The sequence below is a fragment of the Oncorhynchus gorbuscha genome, unplaced genomic scaffold, assembly GCF_021184085.1.
Source record: "Oncorhynchus gorbuscha isolate QuinsamMale2020 ecotype Even-year unplaced genomic scaffold, OgorEven_v1.0 Un_scaffold_1138, whole genome shotgun sequence".
Classification (NCBI taxonomy): Eukaryota; Metazoa; Chordata; class Actinopteri; order Salmoniformes; family Salmonidae; genus Oncorhynchus; species Oncorhynchus gorbuscha.
In genome coordinates this window covers 66,500-89,292 of record NW_025746008.1, presented here as the reverse complement: position 1 = coordinate 89,292, position 22,793 = coordinate 66,500, and the positions used below count along the sequence as shown (strand labels likewise).

Below are 22,793 nucleotides of genomic sequence, written 5' to 3'. Positions count from 1 at the left end.
TCAATGATTGTCTTTATTGTAATTGTTTTTAATAACCTGCCTAGGGACTGCGGTTGAAAATGAGCAGACTGGCTAAAACTGTCACTTTTACTGAAACGTTGATTAATGTGCACTGTCCCTGTAAAAATAAAATGAACTCAAACATTAAGCATCTCCAATCCAAAATGAAATCTAGAATCGGCTTCCTATTTCGCAACAAAGCATCCTTCACTCATGCTGCCGAACCTACCCTCGTAAAACTGACCATCCTACCCATCCTCGACTTTGGCGATGTCATTTACGAAATAGCCTCCAACACTCTACTCAGGAAATTGGATGTAGTCTATCACAGCGCCATCCGTTTTGTCACCAAAGCCCCATATACTACCCACCACTGCGACCTGTATGCTCTCGTTGGCTGGCCCTCGCTTCATATTTGTGGCCAAACCCACTGGCTCCAGGTCATCTATAAGTCTTTTCTAGGTTAAGCTCCGCCTTATCTCAACTCACTCGTCACCATAGCAGCACTCACCTGTAGCACGGGCTTCAGCAGGTATATTTCACTGGTCACCCCCAAAGCCAATTCCTCCTTTGGCCGCCTTTCCTTCCAGTTCTCTGCTGCCAATGACTGGAACGAATTGAAAAAGTCACTGAAGCTGGAGACTCATATCTCCCTCAATAGCTTTAAGCACCAGCTGTCAGAGCAGATCACTACACCTGTACATAGCCCATCTGTAAATAGCCCACCCAACTACCTCATCCCATATTATTTTCTTTGCTCCTTTGCACCCCAGTATCTCTACTTGCACATCTGTCACTCCAGTGTTAATGCTAAATTGTTATGACTTCACCGCTATGGCCAATTTATTGCCTTCCCTCTCTAATCTTACCTCAGTTGCACACACTGTATGTATATAGATTTTTTTTTCTATTGTGTTATTGATGTTTTGTTTACTCCATGTGTAACACTGTGTTGTTTGTGTGGCACTGCTTTGCTTTATCTTGGCCAGGTTGCAGTTGTAAATGAGAAGTGGCCTACCTTGGCATGGGCCAACACAGGGCCTGAGGAAAGTATTCAGACTCCTTCACTTTCTCACATTTAGTTAAATGTATCTAATCCATTTTAGAATAATGTTTCCTCTCATTAATCAATACACAAGACCCCATAATTACAAAGCCAAAAGTTGTTAATTTTAGAAAATGTATTAAAAGTAAACAAATAACTTCTTTACGTAAGTATTCAGACCCTTTGCTCTGAGACTCAACATACTGTAGAGCTCAGGTCCTGTTTTTATTGATCATCCTTGATGTTTCTACATCAGAGACTCAACATACTGTAGAGCTCAGGTCCTGTTTTTATTGATCATCCTTGATGTTTCTACATCAGAGACTCAACATACTGTAGAGCTCAGGTCCTGTTTTTATTGATCATCCTTGATGTTTCTACATCAGAGACTCAACATACTGTAGAGCTCAGGTCCTGTTTTTATTGATCATCCTTGATGTTTCTACAACTTGATTGGAATCCACCTGTGGTAAATTAAATTGATAGACAGGTGTGTGCCTTTCCAACTCATGTCCTATGTAAGGTTCCACAGTTGATAGGTAGAGCCAAACCCAAGCCACGAGGTTGAAGGAATCCTCCGTAGAGCTTCGAGACAGGATTGGGTCGAGGCACAGATCTGGGGAAAGGTACCAAAACATATCTGCAGTATTGAAGGTCCCCAAGAACACAGTGGTCTCCATCATTCTTCAATGAAAGAAGTTTGGAACCACCAAGACTCTTCCTAGAGCTGGCCGCCCAGTCACGGAGGTGACCAAGAACCCGATGGTCGCTCTGACAGCTCCAGAGTTCCTCTGTGGAGATGGGTTAAACTTCCAGAAGGACAACCATCTCTGCAGCACTCCACCTATCAGGCCTTTATGGTAGAGTGGCCAGACGGAAGCTACTCCTCAGTAAAAGGCACATGACAGTCCGCTTGGAATTTGCCAAAAGGCACCTAAAGGATTCTTAGACCATGAGAAACAAGATTGAACTCTTTGGCCTGAATGCCAAGTGTCACGTCTGGAGAACCAGGCGCTGCTCATCACCTGGCCAATACACTCAGGACATCAGACTGGGGCGAAGGTTCACCTTCTAACAGACCAACGAACCTAAGCACACAGCCAAGACAACCCAGGAGTGGCTTCGGGACAAGTCTCTGGATGTCGAGTGGCCCGGGAATTTAACCCAATCAAACATCTCTGGAGAAACCTGATAATAGCTGTGCAGCGATGCTCCCCATTCAACCTGACCGAGCTGGAGAGGATCTGCAGAGAAGAATGGGAGAAACTCCCCAAATACAGGTGTGCCAAGCTTGTAGCATCAGACCCAAGAAGACACTAGGCTGTAATCTGACAGAGGTGCTTCAACAAAAGTACTGAGTAAAGGGTCTGAATACTTATGTAAACATGTTTTTTTAAATTAAATTTCAAAAATAAATTAATTTTTTCCTTTGTCATTATGGGGTAGATTGATGAGGGGAAAAACAACTTCCTCCATTGTAGAATAAGGCTGTAACAAAACAAAATGTCAGTCAAGAGGTCTGAATACCTTGAATGCCCTGTATGAGCCCAACCCCAGGATAAATACAATACATTAAATGCCCTGTATGAGCCCAACCCCAGAATAAATACAATACATTAAATGCCCTGTATGAGCCCAACCCCAGAATAAATACAATACATTAAATGCCCTGTATGAGCCCAACCCCAGAATAAATACAATACATTAAATGCCCTGTATGAGCCCAACCCCAGGATAAATACAATACATTAAATGCCCTGTATGAGCCCAACCCCAGGATAAATACAATACATTAAATGCCCTGTATGAGCCCAACCCCAGAATAAATACAATACATTAAATGCCCTGTATTAAATACAATACATTAAATGCCCTGTATGAGCCCAACCCCAGAATAAATACAATACATTAAATGCCCTGAGCCCAACCCCAGGATAAATACAATACATTAAATGCCCTGTATGAGCCCAACCCCAGGATAAATACAATACATTAAATGCCCTGTATGAGCCCAACCCCAGAATAAATACAATACATTAAATGCCCTGTATGAGCCCAACCCCAGGATAAATACAATACATTAAATGCCCTGTATGAGCCCAACCCCAGATAAATACAATACATTAAATGCCCTGTATGAGCCCAACCCCAGAATAAATACAATACATTAAATGCCCTGTATGAGCCCAACCCCAGAATAAATACAATACATTAAATGCCCTGTATGAGCCCAACCCCAGGATAAATACAATACCTTGAATGCCCTGTATGAGCCCAACCCCAGAATAAATACAATACCTTGAATGCCCTGTATGAGCCCAACCCCAGAATAAATACAATACATTAAATGCCCTGTATGAGCCCAACCCCAGAATAAATACAATACATTAAATGCCCTGTATGAGCCCAACCCCAGAATAAATACAATACATTAAATGCCCTGTATGAGCCCAACCCCAGAATAAATACAATACATTAAATGCCCTGTATGAGCCCAACCCCAGAATAAATACAATACATTAAATGCCCTGTATGAGCCCAACCCCAGAATAAATACAATACATTAAATGCCCTGTATGAGCCCAACCCCAGAATAAATACAATACATTAAATGCCCTGTATGAGCCCAACCCCAGAATAAATACAATACATTAAATGCCCTGTATGAGCCCAACCCCAGAATAAATACAATACATTAAATGCCCTGTATGAGCCCAACCCCAGAATAAATACAATACATTAAATGCCCTGTATGAGCCCAACCCCAGAATAAATACAATACATTAAATGCCCTGTATGAGCCCAACCCCAGAATAAATACAATACATTAAATGCCCTGTATGAGCCCAAATAAATACAATACCCCTGTATGAGCCCAACCCCAGAATAAATACAATACATTAAATGCCCTGTATGAGCCCAACCCCAGAATAAATACAATACATTAAATGCCCTGTATGAGCCCAACCCCAGAATAAATACAATACATTAAATGCCCTGTATGAGCCCAACCCCAGAATAAATACAATACATTAAATGCCCTGTATGAGCCCAACCCCAGAATAAATACAATACATTAAATGCCCTGTATGAGCCCAACCCCAGAATAAATACAATACATTAAATGCCCTGTATGAGCCCAACCCCAGAATAAATACAATACATTAAATGCCCTGTATGAGCCCAACCCCAGGATAAATACAATACATTAAATGCCCTGTATGAGCCCAACCCCAGGATAAACACATGATTGTGCTGTTATACAGAGCAGATCACTACACCTGTATAGCCTAAATTAAACAAATTCAGAGTTAGCCTACAATTATAGTGAATATGAATAGTTTAGTGTTTTATGGTCGAGATGGTTGGATGATGCTGAAGGTCCAGGTGTCAAGACAGTGGATTATAGTGGAGATGGTTTAATGATGCTGAAGGCCCAGGTGTCAAGACAGTGGATTATAGTGGAGATGGTTTGATGATGCTGAAGGCCCAGGTGACAAGACAGTGGATTATAGTGGAGATGGTTTAATGATGCCGAAGATTCACTATGTGACAAGACAGTGGATTATAGTGGAGATGGTTTAATGATGCCGAAGATTCACAATGTGACAAGACAGTGGATTATAGTGGAGATGGTTTGATGATGCTGAAGATTCACAATACGTGACAAGACAGTGGATTATAGTGGAGATGGTTTAATGATGCTGAAGGTCCAGGTGTCAAGACAGTGGATTATAGTGAAGATGGTTTAATGATGCTGAAGGCCCAGGTGTTAAGACAGTGGATTATAGTGGAGATGGTTTGATGATGCTGAAGATTCACAATATGTGACAAGACAGTGGATTATAGTGAAGATGGTTTAATGATGCCGAAGATTCACAATATGTGACAAGACAGTGGATTATAGTGGAGATGGTTTGATGATGCTGAAGATTCACAATATGTGCCCATATAGGGCTGTGGAGGTCATGACAACGTCTCACGGTAATTGACCGTTAATTAACAAACATGTTTAGCATCTCCAGGCCTCCACACATACAAGCCACTGATTGGAACATCTACATTTATAAAAGTTGACCATAATCCACTGTGATATTCATGCCCATATTGTAAATCAGCATCATTAAACCTCCTCGACCCTAAAACTGTCTTGTCATCCGAGCCCTAACCAGCACAGAGGAGACAACACACCAAGTAAAACCTAGGCAATATACAGTGGTCCTCAGTTCCAATGCCAGACAGTGTGCTGTGTCGTTTCAGGGTGAAAGACATCAAGAGTGTGTATCTGGACTCCACCTTTTACGACCCTCGCTTCTACCAGATCCCCAGCAGGGTGAGTGTGTGGGATTCTGAGAGCACTACACACAGAGAGAGAGAGAGAGAGCTACACGCAGAGAGAGCTACACGCAGAGAGGGAGAGCTACACACAGAGAGAGAGAGAGAGCTACACACAGAGAGAGAGAGAGAGAGCTACACACAGAGAGAGAGAGAGAGCTACAGAGAGAGAGAGAGCTACACACAGAGAGAGAGAGAGCTACACACAGAGAGAGAGAGAGCTACACACAGAGAGAGAGAGCTACACAGAGAGAGAGAGCTACACCGAGAGAGAGAGAGAGAGCTACACAGAGAGAGAGCTACACACAGAGAGCTACACACAGAGAGAGAGAGAGCTACGCACAGAGAGCTACACAGAGAGAGAGAGCTACACAAGGAGAGAGAGCTACACAAGGAGAGAGAGCTACACAGAGAGAGAGAGCTACACAAAGAGAGGGAGCTACACACAGAGAGAGAGAGCTACACACAGAGAGAGAGAGCTACACACAGAGAGAGAGCTACACACAGAGAGAGAGAGAGAGCTACACACAGAGAGAGAGAGAGAGCTACACAGAGAGAGAGAGAGAGAGCTACACAGAGGGAGAGAGCTACACACAGACAGATACAGAGAGAGAGAGCTACACACAGAGAGATACACACAGAGAGCTACACAGAGAGAGAGAGCTACACAGAGAGCTACACAGAGAGAGAGAGCTACACAGAGAGAGAGAGAGAGCTACACACAGAGAGCTACACAGAGAGAGAGAGCTACACAGAGAGAGAGAGAGCTACACACAGAGAGAGAGAGAGCTACACACAGAGAGAGAGAGAGCTACGCCCAGAGAGCTACACAGAGAGAGAGAGCTACACAGAGATACACAGAGAGAGAGCTACACACAGAGAGATACACAGAGAGAGAGAGAGCTACACACAGAGAGAGAGCTACACACAGAGAGAGAGAGCTACACAGAGAGAGAGAGAGCTACACAGAGAGAGAGAGAGAGCTACACACAGAGAGAGAGAGCTACACACAGAGAGCTACACACAGAGAGAGAGAGAGCTACGCACAGAGAGCTACACAGAGAGAGAGAGCTACACAGAGATACACAGAGAGAGAGCTACACACAGAGAGATACACAGAGAGAGAGAGAGCTACACACAGAGAGATACACAGAGAGAGAGAGCTACACACAGAGAGCTACACACAGAGAGCTACACACAGAGAGCTACACACAGAGAGAGAGCTACAGAGAGAGAGAGAGCTACGCACAGAGAGCTACACAGAGAGAGAGAGCTACACAAGGAGAGAGAGCTACACAGAGAGAGAGAGCTACACAAAGAGAGGGAGAGCTACAGAGAGAGAGAGAGCTACACAGAGAGAGAGAGAGAGCTACACAGAGGGAGAGAGCTACACACAGAGAGATACAGAGAGAGAGAGAGCTACACACAGAGAGATACACAGAGAGAGAGAGCTACACACAGAGAGCTACACAGAGAGAGAGCTACACAGAGAGAGAGCTACACAGAGAGAGAGAGCTACACAGAGAGCTAGAGAGAGAGAGAGAGAGAGAGCTACACACAGAGAGAGAGCTACACAGAGAGAGAGAGAGAGAGCTACACACAGAGAGAGAGCTACACACAGAGAGAGAGAGAGCTACGCACAGAGAGCTACACAGAGAGAGAGAGAGCTACACACAGAGAGAGAGAGAGAGCTACACACAGAGAGCTACACACAGAGAGAGAGAGAGCTACACACAGAGAGATACACAGACACCGAGAGCTACACACAGAGAGCTACACACAGAGAGCTACACAGAGAGAGAGAGAGAGAGAGCTACACAGAGAGAGAGAGAGAGAGCTACACAGAGAGAGAGAGAGAGAGAGAGCTACACAGAGAGAGAGAGAGAGAGCTACACAGAGAGAGAGAGAGCTACACACAGAGAGAGAGAGCTACACACAGAGAGAGAGCTACACAGAGATACACAGAGAGAGAGCTACACACAGAGAGATACACAGAGAGAGAGAGAGCTACACACAGAGAGAGAGAGAGCTACACAGAGAGAGAGAGAGAGCTACACAGAGAGAGAGAGAGAGCTACACAGAGAGAGAGAGAGCTACACAGAGAGAGAGAGAGCTACACAGAGAGAGCGAGAGCTACACAGAGAGACACAGAGAGAGAGCTACACACAGAGAGATACACAGAGAGAGACCTACACACAGAGAGATACACAGAGAGAGAGCTACACAGAGATACACAGAGAGAGAGCTACACACAGAGAGAGAGAGAGCTACACAGAGAGAGAGAGCTACACAGAGAGAGAGAGCTACACAGAGAGAGAGCTACACAGAGAGAGAGCTACACAGAGAGAGAGAGCTACACAGAGAGAGAGAGCTACACACAGAGAGAGAGAGCTACACACAGAGAGAGAGAGAGCTACACACAGAGAGAGAGAGAGCTACACACAGAGAGAGAGAGAGAGCTACACACAGAGAGAGAGAGAGCTACACACAGAGAGAGAGAGAGCTACACACAGAGAGAGAGAGAGCTACACACAGAGAGAGAGAGAGCTACACAGAGAGAGAGAGAGAGCTACACAGAGAGCTACACAGAGGGAGAGAGCTACACACAGACAGATACAGAGAGAGAGAGCTACACACAGAGAGATACAGAGAGAGAGAGCTACACACAGAGAGATACACAGAGAGAGAGAGCTACACACAGAGAGCTACACACAGAGAGCTACACACAGAGAGCTACACAGAGAGAGAGAGAGCTACACAGAGAGCTACACAGAGAGAGAGAGAGCTACACAGAGAGCTACACACAGAGAGAGAGCTACACACAGAGAGAGAGCTACACACAGAGAGAGAGCTACACACAGAGAGAGAGCTACACACAGAGAGAGAGAGAGCTACGCACAGAGAGCTACACAGAGAGAGAGAGAGCTACACACAGAGAGAGAGAGAGCTACACACAGAGAGAGAGCTACACACAGAGAGAGAGAGCTACACACAGAGAGCTACACACAGAGAGAGAGAGAGCTACGCACAGAGAGCTACACAGAGAGAGAGAGCTACACAGAGATACACAGAGAGAGAGCTACACACAGAGAGATACAGAGAGAGAGAGCTACACACAGAGAGCTACACACAGAGAGCTACACACAGAGAGAGAGCTACAGAGAGAGAGAGAGCTACGCACAGAGAGCTACACAGAGAGAGAGAGCTACACAAGGAGAGAGAGCTACACAGAGAGAGCTACAGAGAGAGAGAGAGCTACACACAGAGAGAGGGAGAGCTACACACAGAGAGAGAGAGAGCTACACAGAGAGAGAGAGCTACACAGAGAGCTACACAGAGGGAGAGAGCTACACAGAGAGAGAGAGCTACACAGAGAGAGAGAGCTACACACAGAGAGAGAGCTACACAGAGAGAGAGCTACACAGAGAGAGAGCTACACAGAGAGAGAGAGAGAGAGAGCTACACACAGAGAGAGAGAGCTACACACAGAGAGAGAGAGAGCTACGCACAGAGAGCTACACAGAGAGAGAGAGAGCTACACACAGAGAGAGAGAGCTACACACAGAGAGCTACACACAGAGAGAGAGAGAGCTACACAGAGATATACAGAGAGAGAGCTACACACAGAGAGATACACAGAGAGAGAGAGAGCTACACACAGAGAGATACACAGACACAGAGAGCTACACACAGAGAGCTACACAGAGAGAGAGAGAGAGAGAGCTACACAGAGAGAGAGAGAGAGAGAGAGCTACACAGAGAGAGAGAGCTACACAGAGAGAGAGAGAGCTACACACAGAGAGAGAGAGCTACACAGAGATATACAGAGAGAGAGCTACACACAGAGAGATACACAGAGAGAGAGAGAGCTACACACAGAGAGATACACAGACACAGAGAGCTACACACAGAGAGCTACACACAGAGAGCTACACAGAGAGAGAGAGAGAGAGAGAGAGAGCTACACACAGAGAGAGAGAGAGAGAGCTACACAGAGAGAGAGAGCTACACACAGAGAGAGAGAGAGCTACACACAGAGAGAGAGAGCTACACAGAGAGAGAGAGAGCTACACAGAGAGAGAGAGAGCTACACAGAGAGAGAGAGAGAGCTACACAGAGAGAGAGAGAGCTACACAGAGAGAGAGAGAGCTACACACAGAGAGAGAGAGCTACACACAGAGAGAGAGCTACACAGAGATACACAGAGAGAGAGCTACACACAGAGAGATACACAGAGAGAGAGAGAGCTACACACAGAGAGAGAGAGAGCTACACAGAGAGAGAGAGAGCTACACAGAGAGAGAGAGCTAGAGAGAGAGAGAGAGCTACACACAGAGAGAGAGAGAGCTACACACAGAGAGAGAGCTACACAGAGATACACAGAGAGAGAGCTACACACAGAGAGATACACAGAGAGAGAGCTACACACAGAGAGAGAGCTACACAGAGATACACAGAGAGAGAGCTACACACAGAGAGATACACAGAGAGAGAGAGAGCTACACACAGAGAGAGAGAGAGCTACACACAGAGAGAGAGAGCTACACACAGAGAGAGAGAGCTACACACAGAGAGAGAGAGAGCTACACACAGAGAGAGCTACAGAGAGAGAGAGCTACAGAGAGAGAGAGCTACAGAGAGAGAGAGAGCTACACACAGAGAGAGAGAGCTACACACAGAGAGAGAGAGCTACACACAGAGAGAGAGAGCTACACACAGAGAGAGAGCTACACACAGAGAGAGAGCTACACACAGAGAGAGAGCTACACAGAGAGAGAGAGCTACACACAGAGAGAGAGCTACACACAGAGAGAGAGAGCTACACACAGAGAGAGAGCTACACACAGAGAGAGAGCTACACACAGAGAGGGAGAGCTACACACAGAGGGAGAGAGCTACACACAGAGAGATACACAGAGAGAGAGAGCTACACACATAGAGCTACACAGAGAGAGAGAGCTACACAGAGAGAGAGAGCTACAGAGAGAGAGAGAGCTACACAGAGAGAGAGAGAGAGCTACACAGAGAGCTACACAGAGAGAGAGAGCTACACACAGAGAGAGAGAGCTACACACAGAGAGAGAGAGAGCTACACAGAGAGAGAGAGCTACACACAGAGAGAGAGAGAGCTACACAGAGAGAGAGAGCTACACAGAGAGAGAGAGCTACACAGAGAGGGAGAGCTACACACAGAGAGAGAGCTACACACAGAGAGAGAGCTACACACAGAGAGAGAGCTACACACAGAGAGAGAGCTACACACAGAGAGAGATACACAGAGAGCTACACAGAGAGAGAGCGAGCTACACACAGAGAGAGATACACAGAGAGCTACACAGAGAGAGAGCGAGCTACACACAGAGAGAGATACACAGAGAGCTACACAGAGAGAGAGATACACAGAGAGCTACACAGAGAGAGAGCGAGCTACACACAGAGAGAGATACACAGAGAGCTACACAGAGAGAGAGAGCTAGAGAGAGCTACAGGGGGAGAGAGAGAGCTGCAGAGTGTGTGTGTAGGAGACGTGTCTACATGCTATCCGGGGGCTGGTACAGGAGTGTGTGTGTGTGTGTGTGTGTGTGTGTGTGTGTGTGTGTGTGTGTGTGTGTGTGTGTGTGTGTGTGTGTGTGTGTGTGTGTGTGTGTGTGTGTGTGTGTGTGTGTGTGTGTGTGTGTGTGTGTGTAGGAGACGTGTCTACATGCTATCCGGGGGCTGGTACAGGACTGGGTCAGTAAGAGTGTGTACCATACAGTGTGGCTGAATTGTAAAGCTGCATATGGATATGAATACCTCTTCACTAACCTGGGGGACGAGTTTCACACACAGGTAGGTGACCAACACTTAAAACCTCTTAAGGATCCGCCCCCTTTTTCAATTTCCACCTAAAATGACATACCCAAATCTAACTGTCTGTAGCTCAGGAAGAAAGGATATTCTTGGTTCCATTTGAAAGGAAACACTTTGACGTTTGTGGAAATGTGAAATGAATGTAGGAGAATAACAACACAAAGAAATAACTTTTTTTGTACCATTTATCTTTAAAATGCAAGAGAAAGGCCATAATGTATTATTCCAGCCCAGGTGACATTTAGATTTTGGCCACTAGATGGCAGCAGTATGTGCACAGTTTTAGACTGATCCAATGAACCATTGCATTTCTTTAAAATGTTGTATCAAGACTGCCCAAATGTGCCTAATTTGTTTATTAATAACTAAGTTCTCAGACAATAGCATGATATTATTTCACTGTAACAGCTACTGTACATTGGACAGTACAGTTAGATGAACAAGAATTTAAGCTTTCTGACTATCAGATATGACTGTTCTTGTTACTTACAACCTCATACTAATCACATTGGCCTACGTTAGCTCAACTGTCCCATGGATGGGACACCGATACCAAATAAGATTTATTTTAAATACACACTTTGTTAAGCATGACAAATAATGACACATGGTGTGTGTTGTAGATTCATGTCAAAAGCCTGGACATGTTTAAGAAGATGCCAGAGATTCTGAGTCATGTGACCACGGATCGAGCCACTCAGATCCATGCCTGCCGGCACCCCAAGGTAACGCTGTTACACGCCCCCTTTCTCTTAGAAACCCCTAACCAATGGAAACATGTTGTGGTGTAGGATGAGGAGTCCTGACCAATGGAAACATGTTGTGGTGTAGGATGAGGAGTCCTGACCAATGGAAACATGTTGTGGTGTAGGATGAGGAGTCCTGACCAATGGAAACATGTTGTGGTGTAGGATGAGGAGTCCTGACCAATGGAAACATGTTGTGGTGTAGGATGAGGAGTCCTGACCAATGGAAACATGTTGTGGTGTACGATGGGGAGTCCTAACCAATAGAAACATGTTGTGGTGTAGGATGAGGAGCTCTAACCAATAGAAACATGTTGTGGTGTAGGAGGAGGAGCCCTAACCAATAGAAACATGTTGTGTAGGAGGAGGAGCCCTAACCAATAGAAACATGTTGTTGTGTAGGAGGAGGAGCCCTAACCAATAGAAACATGTCGTTGTGTAGGAGGAGGAGCCCTAACCAATAGAAACATGTTGTTGTGTAGGAGGAGGAGCCCTAACCAATAGAAACATGTTGTTGTGTAGGAGGAGGAGCCCTAACCAATAGAAACATGTTGTGGTGTAGGAGGAGGAGCCCTAACCAATAGAAACATGTCGTTGTGTAGGAGGAGGAGCCCTAACCAATAGAAACATGTCGTTGTGTAGGAGGAGGGGTTTGTTCCTGCCAGCAGGCTGCCGTGTGGCTCCTCAGCATCAGATGGGACTCCTCTAAACATCATCAGTATCAAACCCTCCACTATGTGGTTTGGAGAGAGAACCCAGAGGACTACGGTTATCATCAGGTACACACACAGAGAGAACCCAGAGGACTAAGGTTATCATCAGGTACACACACAGAGAGAACCCAGAGGACTAAGGTTATCATCAGGTACACACACAGAGAGAACCCAGAGGACTAAGGTTATCATCAGGTACACACAGAGAGAGAACCCAGAGGACTAAGGTTATCATCAGGTACACACACAGAGAGAACCCAGAGGACTAAGGTTATCATCAGGTACACACACAGAGAGAACCCAGAGGACTAAGGTTATCATCAGGTACACACACACACAGAGAGAACCCAGAGGACTAAGGTTATCATCAGGTACACACACAGAGAGAACCCAGAGGACTAAGGTTATCATCAGGTACACACAGAGAGAGAACCCAGAGGATTAAGGTTATCATCAGGTACACACAGAGAGAGAACCCAGAGGATTAAGGTTATCATCAGGTACACACACAGAGAGAACCCAGAGGACTAAGGTTATCATCAGGTACACACAGAGAGAACACAGAGGACTAAGGTTATCATCAGGTACACACAGAGAGAACCCAGAGGACTAAGGTTATCATCAGGTACACACAGAGAGAACCCAGAACTAAGGTTATCATCAGGTACACACAAAGAGAACACAGAGAACTAAGGTTATCATCAGGTACACACACAGAGAACCCAGAGGACTAAGGTTATCATCAGGTACACACACCCAGAGAACCCAGAGGACTAAGGTTATCATCAGGTACACACACCCAGAGAACCCAGAGGATTAAGGTTATCATCAGGTACACACACAGAGAGAGAACCCAGAGGACTAAGGTTATCATCAGGTACACACACAGAGAGAACCCAGAGGACTAAGGTTATCATCAGGTACACACACTCAGAAACACACAAACACACACTCAGAGAAACACACACTCACACACACACTCACACTCAGAGAAACACACACACACACTCAGAGAAACACACACACACACTCAGAGAAACACACACACACACACACACTCAGAGAAACACACACACACACACGAGAAACACACAGAGAAACACACACACACACACTCAGAGAAACACACACACACACACTCAGAGAAACACACAGAGAAACACACACACACACACACACACTCACACAGAGAAACACACAGAGAAACACACACACACACTCACACAGAGAAACACACACACACACACACACACACACACACACACACACACACACACACACACACACACACACACACACACACACACACACACACACACACACACACACAGACACAACACACACACACACACACACACACACACACACACACACACACACACACACACTCAGAGAAACACACACACACACTCAGAGAAACACACACACACACTCAGAGAAACACACACACACACACACACTCAGAGAAACACACACACACACACACGAGAAACACACAGAGAAACACACACACACACACTCAGAGAAACACACACACACACACACACACTCAGAGAAACACACAGAGAAACACACACACACACACACTCACACAGAGAAACACACAGAGAAACACACACACACACACACACACTCACACAGAGAAACACACACACACACACACACACACACACACACACACACACACACACACACACACACACACACACACACACACACACACACACACACACACGCTCAGAGAAACACACACACACACACTCAGAGAAACACACACACACACACACTCACACAGAGAAACACACACACACACACACTCACACAGAGAAACACACACACACACACACTCACACAGAGAAACACACACACACACACGCTCAGAGAAACACACACACACGCTCAGAGAAACACACACACACACGCTCAGAGAAACACACACACTCGCACTCAGAGAAACACACACACTCACACTCAGAGAAACACACACACTCAGAGAAACACACACACACACGCTCAGAGAAACACACACACACACACACTCAGAGAAACACACACACTCAGAGAAACACACACACTCACACTCAGAGAAACACACACACACACACACTCAGAGAAACACACACACACACACTCAGAGAAACACACACACTCACACACACACACACACACACACACACACACACACACACACACACACACACACACACACACACACACACACACACACACACACACACACACACACAGAGAGAAACACACACACACACAGAGAGAAACACACACACACACACACGCTCAGAGAAACACACACACGCTCAGAGAAACACGCACACGCTCAGAGAAACACACACACGCTCAGAGAAACACACACACTCACACAGAGAAACACACACACTCACACTCAGAGAAACACACACACTCACACTCAGAGAAACACACACACTCGCTCAGAGAAACACACACACTCACACTCAGAGAAACACACACACTCACACTCAGAGAAACACACACTCACACTCAGAGAAACACACACACACACGCTCAGAGAAACACACACACACACGCTCAGAGAAACACACACACACACACGCTCAGAGAAACACACACACACACACACACTCACACAGAGAAACACACACACACACACACACTCAGAGAAACACACACACACACACACACTGAGAGAAACACACACACACACACACACTGAGAGAAACACACACACACACACTCAGAGAAACACACACACACACACACACACTCAGAGAAACACACACACACACACACTCAGAGAAACACACACACACACACACTCAGAGAAACACACACACACTCACACTCAGAGAAACACACACACACTCACACTCAGAGAAACACACACACACACACACAGAGAAACACACACACACACACACAGAGAAACACACACACACACACACACACACACAGAGAGAAACACACACACACAGAGAAACACACACACACACACACACACACACAGAGAAACACACACACACACTCACACAGATAAACACAGAGAAACACACACACACACACACAGAGAAACACACACACACACACACAGAGAAACACACACACACACACACACACACACACAGAGAAACACACACACACACACAGAGAAACACACACACACACACAGAGAAACACACACACACACACAGAGAAACACACACACACAGAGAAACACACACACACACAGAAACACACACACACACACACACACACACACACACACACACACACACACACACACACACACACACACACACACACACACACACACACACACACACAGAGAAACACACACACACACACACACAGAGAAACACACACACACACACACACACACAGAGAAACACACACACACACACAGAGAAACACACACACAGAGAAACACACACACACACACACAGAGAAACACACACACACACACACACTCACACAGAGAAACACACACACACACACACACAGAGAGAAACACACACACACACACACACACAGAGAAACACACACACACACACACACACAGAGAAACACACACACACACACACACACAGAGAAACACACACACACACACACACACACACACACACACACACACACAGAGAAACACATTCACATTATCTTACACAGATGTGTAATGTTTTCAGGACAGGTGCCAGTTCCTACAGAGCCTGCTTTTCCTTCCACTCATCCTACTCTGAGGTGAGACACCTGCCTGCCTATCTGTCTGTCTGCCTCGGTCTGTGCCTGTCTGCCTCTGTGTGATACTCTTCTCTTCTTCCTGTTTCCAGATTAAAGACTTCCTGTCTTATCTCCAGCCAATCAACATCTACCCCAGTGTCATTCCTATTGGCCGAACTTACGCTGATGTCACGGAGCTGTGAGCCAGTCATCCTCTATACACTGAATGTCTTCTCTACACCCCAACTCCCTAATACCCCATTATGCCCCAACCCCCTAATACCCATACCCCAACCCCTAATACCCCATTATGCCCCAACCCCTAATACCCCAATCCCCAACATTCCCCAACCCCTAATACCCATACCCCAACCCCTAATACCCCAGTCCCCAACATTCCCCAACCCCTAATAAATATAATAATAATAATAATATATGCCATTTAGCAGACGCTTTTATCCAAAGCGACTTACAGTCATGTGTGCATACATTCTACGTATGGGTGGTCCCGGGGATCGAACCCACTACCCTGGCGTTACAAGCGCCATGCTCTACCAACTGAGCTACACAGGACCACAATACCCCAGTCCCCAACATTCCCCAACCCCCTAATACCCCATTATGCCCCAACCCCTAATACCCTTACCCCAACCCCTAATACCCTTACCCCAACCCCCTAATACCCTTACCCCAACCCCTAATACCCATACCCCTAATACCCAATCCCTAATAGCCTTACCCCAACCCCCTAATACCCATACCCCAACCCCTAATACCCCAGTCCCCAACATTCCCCAACCCCCTAATACCCATACCCAAACCCCCTAATACCCCAATCCCCAACTCCCTAATACCCCATTATGCCCCAACCCCTAATACCCCATTATGCCCCAACCCCTAATACCCTTTTCCCCAACCCCCTAATACCCTTACCCCAACCCCTAATACCCCAATCCCCTAATACCCATACCCCAACTCCCTAATACCCCAATCCCCTAATACCCATACCCCAACTCCCTAATACCCCAATCCCCTAATACCCATACCCCAACTCCCTAATACCCCAATCCCCTAATACCCATACCCCAACTCCCTAATACCCCAATCCCCTAATACCCATACCCCAACTCCCTAATACCCCAGTCCCCAACATTCCCCAACCCCCTAATACCCATACCCCAACTCCCTAATACCCATACCCCAACTCCCTAATACCCCAGTCCCCAACATTCCCCAACCCCCTAATACCCATACCCCAACCCCCTAATACCCATACCCCAGTCCCCAACATTCCCCATTCTTCCTGTTTCCAGATTAAAGACTTCCTGTCTTATCTCCAGCCAATCAACATCTACCCCAGTGTCATTCCTATTGGCCGAACTTACGCTGATGTCACGGAGCTGTGAGCCAGTCATCCTCTATACACTGAATGTCTTCTCTACACCCCAACTCCCTAATACCCCATTATGCCCCAACCCCCTAATACCCATACCCCAATCCCCTAATACCCCATTATGCCCCAACCCCCTAATACCCCAGTCCCCAATCCCCAACATGCCCCAACCCCCTAATACCCATACCCCAACCCCCTAATACCCCAGTCCCCAACATTCCCCAACCCCTAATACCCCATTATGCCCCAACCCCCTAATACCCATACCCCAATCCCCAACATGCCCCAACCCCCTAATACCCATACCCCAACCCCTAATACCCCAGTCCCCAACATTCCCTCAACCCCCTAATACCCAATTATGCCCCAACCCCCTAATACCCCCACCCCAACCCCTAATACCCTTACCCCAACCCCTAATACCCCAACCCCTAATACCCTTACCCCAACCCCTTACCCCCTAATACCCATACCCCTAATACCCATACCCCTAATACCCATACCCCTAATACCCATACCCCAACCCCTAATTCCCCTACCCCAACCCCCTAATACCCAAACCCCTAATACCCATACCCCCTAATACCCATACCCCAACCCCTAATACCCATACCCCAACCCCTAATACCCATACCCCAACCCCTAATACCCCAGTCCCCAACATTCCCCAACCCCCTAATACCCATACCCCAACCCCTAATACCCCAGTCCCCAACTCCCTAATACCCCATTATGCCCCAACCCCTAATACCCCATTATGCCCCAACCCCCTAATACCCCAATCCCATTATGCCCCAACCCCTAATACCCTTGCCCCAACCCCTAATACCCTTACCCCAACCCCTAATACCCCAATCCCCTAATACCCATACACCAACTCCCTAATACCCCAATCCCCTAATACCCCAATCCCCTAATACCCATACCCCAACTCCCTAATACCCCAATCCCCTATTACCCATACCCCAACTCCCTAATACCCCAATCCCCTAATACCCATACCCCAACTCCCTAATACCCAATCCCCTAATACCCCAGTCCCCAACATTCCCCAACCCCTAATACCCATACCCCAACCCCTAATACCCATACCCCAACCCCTAATACCCCAGTCCCCAACATTCCCCAACCCCTAATACCCATACCCCCTAATAACCATACCCCAACCCCCTAATACCCCATTATGCCCCAATCCCATTATGCCCCAACCCCTAATACCCATGCCCCAACCCCCTAATACCCATACCCCAACCCCTTACACTACGAAACAAAGTTAAATGATATAAAGAATGATAGTAAAAAGCTTTGGGTAACCTTAAATCACATTTTTGGGATAAAAAGCCAACTCTGCTCCTTCATTCATTGAAACAGATGGCTCATTCATCTCAACCTACTTTAATTACTTTTCATTGGCAAGATAAGCAAACTTAGGGATGATATGCCAGCAACAAATGCTGACACTACACATCCAAGTATATCTGACCATATAATGAAAGACACAAATTGTACTTTTTAATTCCGTAAAGTCAGTGTCTAGGAGGTGATTATTGTTGTCTGTCAACAACGACAAGCCACCAGGGTCTGACAATCTCGATGGAAAGTTACTGAGGATGATAACAGACGATATTGCCACTCCTATTTGCCACATCTTCAATCCAAGCCTACTAGAGAGTGTGTGCCTTCAGGCTTGGAGGGAAGCTAAAGTCATTCTGCCACCTAAGAATAGTAAAGCCCCCTTTACTGGCTCAAATAGCCAACCAATCAGCCTGTTACCACCAACACTTAGTAAACCTCTGGAACAAATGGTGTTTGACCAGATACAATGCTGTTTCACCCTAAACAAATTGACAACAGACTTTCAGCACGCTTATGGAGAAGGACATTCAACAAGCACAGCACTTACAAATGACTGATGATTGGCTGAGAGAAATTGATGATAAAATTATTGTGGGGGATGTCTTGTTAGACTTCAGTGCAGATTTGGACATGATTGATCATAGTCTGCTGCTGGAAAGACATGTGTGTTATGGCTTTATACCCCCTGCTATAATGTGGATGAAGAGTTACCTGTCCAACAGAACAGAGGGTGTTCTTTAATGGAAGCCTCTCCAACATAATCCAGGTAGAATCAGGCATTCTCCAGGGCAGCTGTTTAGGACCCTTGCTGTTTTAAATTTTATTCTAGAATTGATTAAATGTTTTTTTTTCTCCTCATACCCCCATAATAACAAAGCAAGACATTTTTGCAAATGTATCAAATATTTAAAAAATATCACATTTATATAAGTACTCAGACCCTTTACTCAGTACTTTGAAGCACCTTTGGCAGAGTTTATAGCCTCAAGTATTCTTGGGTATGATGCTACAAGTTTGGCACACCTGTATTTGTAGAGTTTCTCCCATTCTTCTCTGCAGATCCTCAAGCTCTGTCGGGTTGGATGGGGAACGTCGCTGCGGAGCTATTTTCAGGTCTTTCCAGAGCTGTTCGATCAGGTTCAAGTCCGGGCTCTGGCTGGGCCACTCAAGGACATTCAGAGACTTGTCCCAAAGCCACTCCTGCGTTGGCTTGGCTGTGTGCTTAGGGCCGTTGTCTTGTTGGAAGGTGAACCTTCGCCCCAGTCTGATGTCCTAAGGATCTCTCTGTACTTTGCTCCGTTCATCTCTCCCTAGATCCTGACTAGTCTCTCAATCCCTGCCGCTGAAAAACATCATCATAGCATGATACTGCCACCACCATGCTTCACCGTAGGGATGGTATTGTCCAGGTGATGAGCGGCGCCTGGTTTTCTCCAGACGTGACACTTGGCATTCATTCAGGCCAAAGAGTTCAATCTTGTTTCTCATGGTCTGAGAATCCTTTAGCTGCCTTTTGGCTAACTTCAAGCGTGCCGTCGTGCCTTTAACAGAGTGGCTTCCGTCTGGCCACTCTACCATAAAGGCCTGATTGGTGGAGTGCTGCAGAGATTGTTGTCCTTCTGGAAGGTTAACCCATCTCCACAGAGGAACTCTGGAGGTCTGCCAGAGTAACCATCAGGTTCTTGGTCACCTCCCTGACTGGGCGGCCAGCTCTAGGAAGAGTCTTGGTGGTTCCAAACTTCTTCCATTGAAGAATGATGGAGACCACTGTGTTCTTGGGGACCTTCAATACTGCAGATATTTTTTGGTACCTTTCCCCAGATCTGTGCCTCGACACAATCCTGTCTCGAAGCTCTACGGAGGATTCCTTCAACCTCGTGGCTTGGGTTTGGCTCTACCGGTCAAGTGCGAGCCTTTCCAAATCATTTACAGGTGGACTCCAAGTTGTAGAAACATCGATGATGAATGGAAACAGGATGCACCTGAGCTCAATTGAGTCTCAGTGCAAAGGGTCTGAATACTAATCAGGTCTGACCCTGATGTGAATCAGCTTTGTGTAGATGGCTTGAATAATTGTTTTCCTCCACTGTAGAATAAGACTGTAACCTAACAATATGTGGAACAAGGGGTCTGAATACTTTCCAAATGCACTGCATTCGTTACCGTATGTGTGTGAATGTGTAACCGTATGTCTCCAGGTTGAAGTCTATGTGTAGGGACGTGTCCTCTTCCGCTGTGATCTACAGACCTCTGGGAACACTGAAACGCACCAGACCAGAGCAGCACACCCACGGTGAGACTCTCTCTCCTGACCACAGCCAGCTATCCCTTCCAACCATCCTTTCTACATTATTTCACTGCTTTGTGATTGGCTCTGTTGTTTATACCAGATGTGGACTGTGCCGATTGGCTGTTTGAGGGGGCGGACCTGGCACCTGTCAGGAAGAGGGTGATGATGCAGGAGGCCGCACCCACAACGCTCCCTAACCCCCCCGACGAACCTCTACCCCTAACACACATGCCTCTCATCACAGGAGACTACATGGACTGTACCGAATCTAATGATGATGATGATGAGGAGGAGAGAGACCTGGAGGAAGAAGAGAGAGGTGGGGAGAGAGACGAGGGGTCTGTGTCTAATTCTGGCACCCCTCCTCCTCGCTGGGAGGAGTTTTTCACCACGGAGATACTGACGGACAGCCAGACCAGCCAACCACACTCCTGCTCGGACACAAGCCCCTCTCACTCCACACCAAACCAGCCAATCACAGGCTCCCAGACCCCAGAGCTGTTTGTTGATGACTACGCCAAACTCCCCTCGCCGTCAATTCCTCTCTCGGCTGGGCGAGGCCTGAGTCAGGCTGAAAGCCTGCTCATCCAATCAGAAGACCGGTGTCAGGGAGATGCATTGACCAATCTGGATGCTGGGGGGGAGGAGAGTGGCAGCCACACTCACCAATCAGAGCCAACGGCGTCTCAGGTGTCATCGGACTTTGACATCCCGTCTACGCCAGATTCACACACACCTGGACCAGACGACCTCAGCGATCTGTACAGGAGACTGGCCGCTGGAGAGGAAGTGGTCACCAGGACAGGAAGTCAGTCCCTCTGACCCAGTCTACACCAGATTCACACACACCTGGACCAGACGACCTCAGCGATCTGTACAGGAGACTGGCCGCTGGAGAGGAAGTGGTCACCAGGACAGGAAGTCAGTCCCTCTGACCACCTCTTTGTATATAGACAGAGGGAAGAGAAAGCAAGACATTCCACCCACTAGTTTCTTCTGATTCATATACAGTCAATGAGCTGAACAGACCAAACCCAGCTGCTAATGCATTGGTGCCTATGGGAGAGCAATCACCTTAAGCAGACCGGAACTGGCCATGATATACAGTAGCTTAGTAATGTCTGAACCTTAACTCTGATCACTCCATCCAGGTGACTACTTTAAAATGGTGGAAGCCCTCAATGTCCAGGTTATATGTAAGAGTCCATCTCTGTTATAGAGTTAATGGATGACTGTGGGTTCTTGACAATGTCTTCCTCACCCGAAAATAATTGACTTGAAGTTGGACAAAAACAGACAATTGATGAATGCATATATACGATTTAATGTGTGGGGCCATAGCATTATCTACACAGAT

General features: G+C 46.7%; 1 protein-coding gene across 5 annotated transcripts in view; it reads left to right on the top strand.

The window, feature by feature from the left end:
- The window catches only part of LOC124021605 (protein artemis-like), a 33,984-nt gene extending 11,468 nt beyond the window's left edge, over positions 1-22,516 (top strand). For 3 of the 5 annotated variants that reach the window (XM_046336745.1, XM_046336743.1, XM_046336747.1), the window contains exons 7-14: positions 5,306-5,378; positions 11,069-11,209; positions 11,854-11,955; positions 12,619-12,755; positions 16,364-16,418; positions 16,508-16,596; positions 21,345-21,439; positions 21,537-22,516. In XM_046336745.1, coding sequence (XP_046192701.1) covers positions 5,306-5,378; positions 11,069-11,209; positions 11,854-11,955; positions 12,619-12,755; positions 16,364-16,418; positions 16,508-16,596; positions 21,345-21,439; positions 21,537-22,258 — 1,414 coding nt within the window. In that variant the 3' untranslated portion in view covers positions 22,259-22,516. The remainder of the gene's footprint in view (positions 1-5,305; positions 5,379-11,068; positions 11,210-11,853; positions 11,956-12,618; positions 12,756-16,363; positions 16,419-16,507; positions 16,597-21,344; positions 21,440-21,536) is intronic. The other 2 variants (XM_046336744.1, XM_046336746.1) reach the window with 2 other exon arrangements.
- The last annotated feature ends 277 nt before the right edge of the window (positions 22,517-22,793 follow it).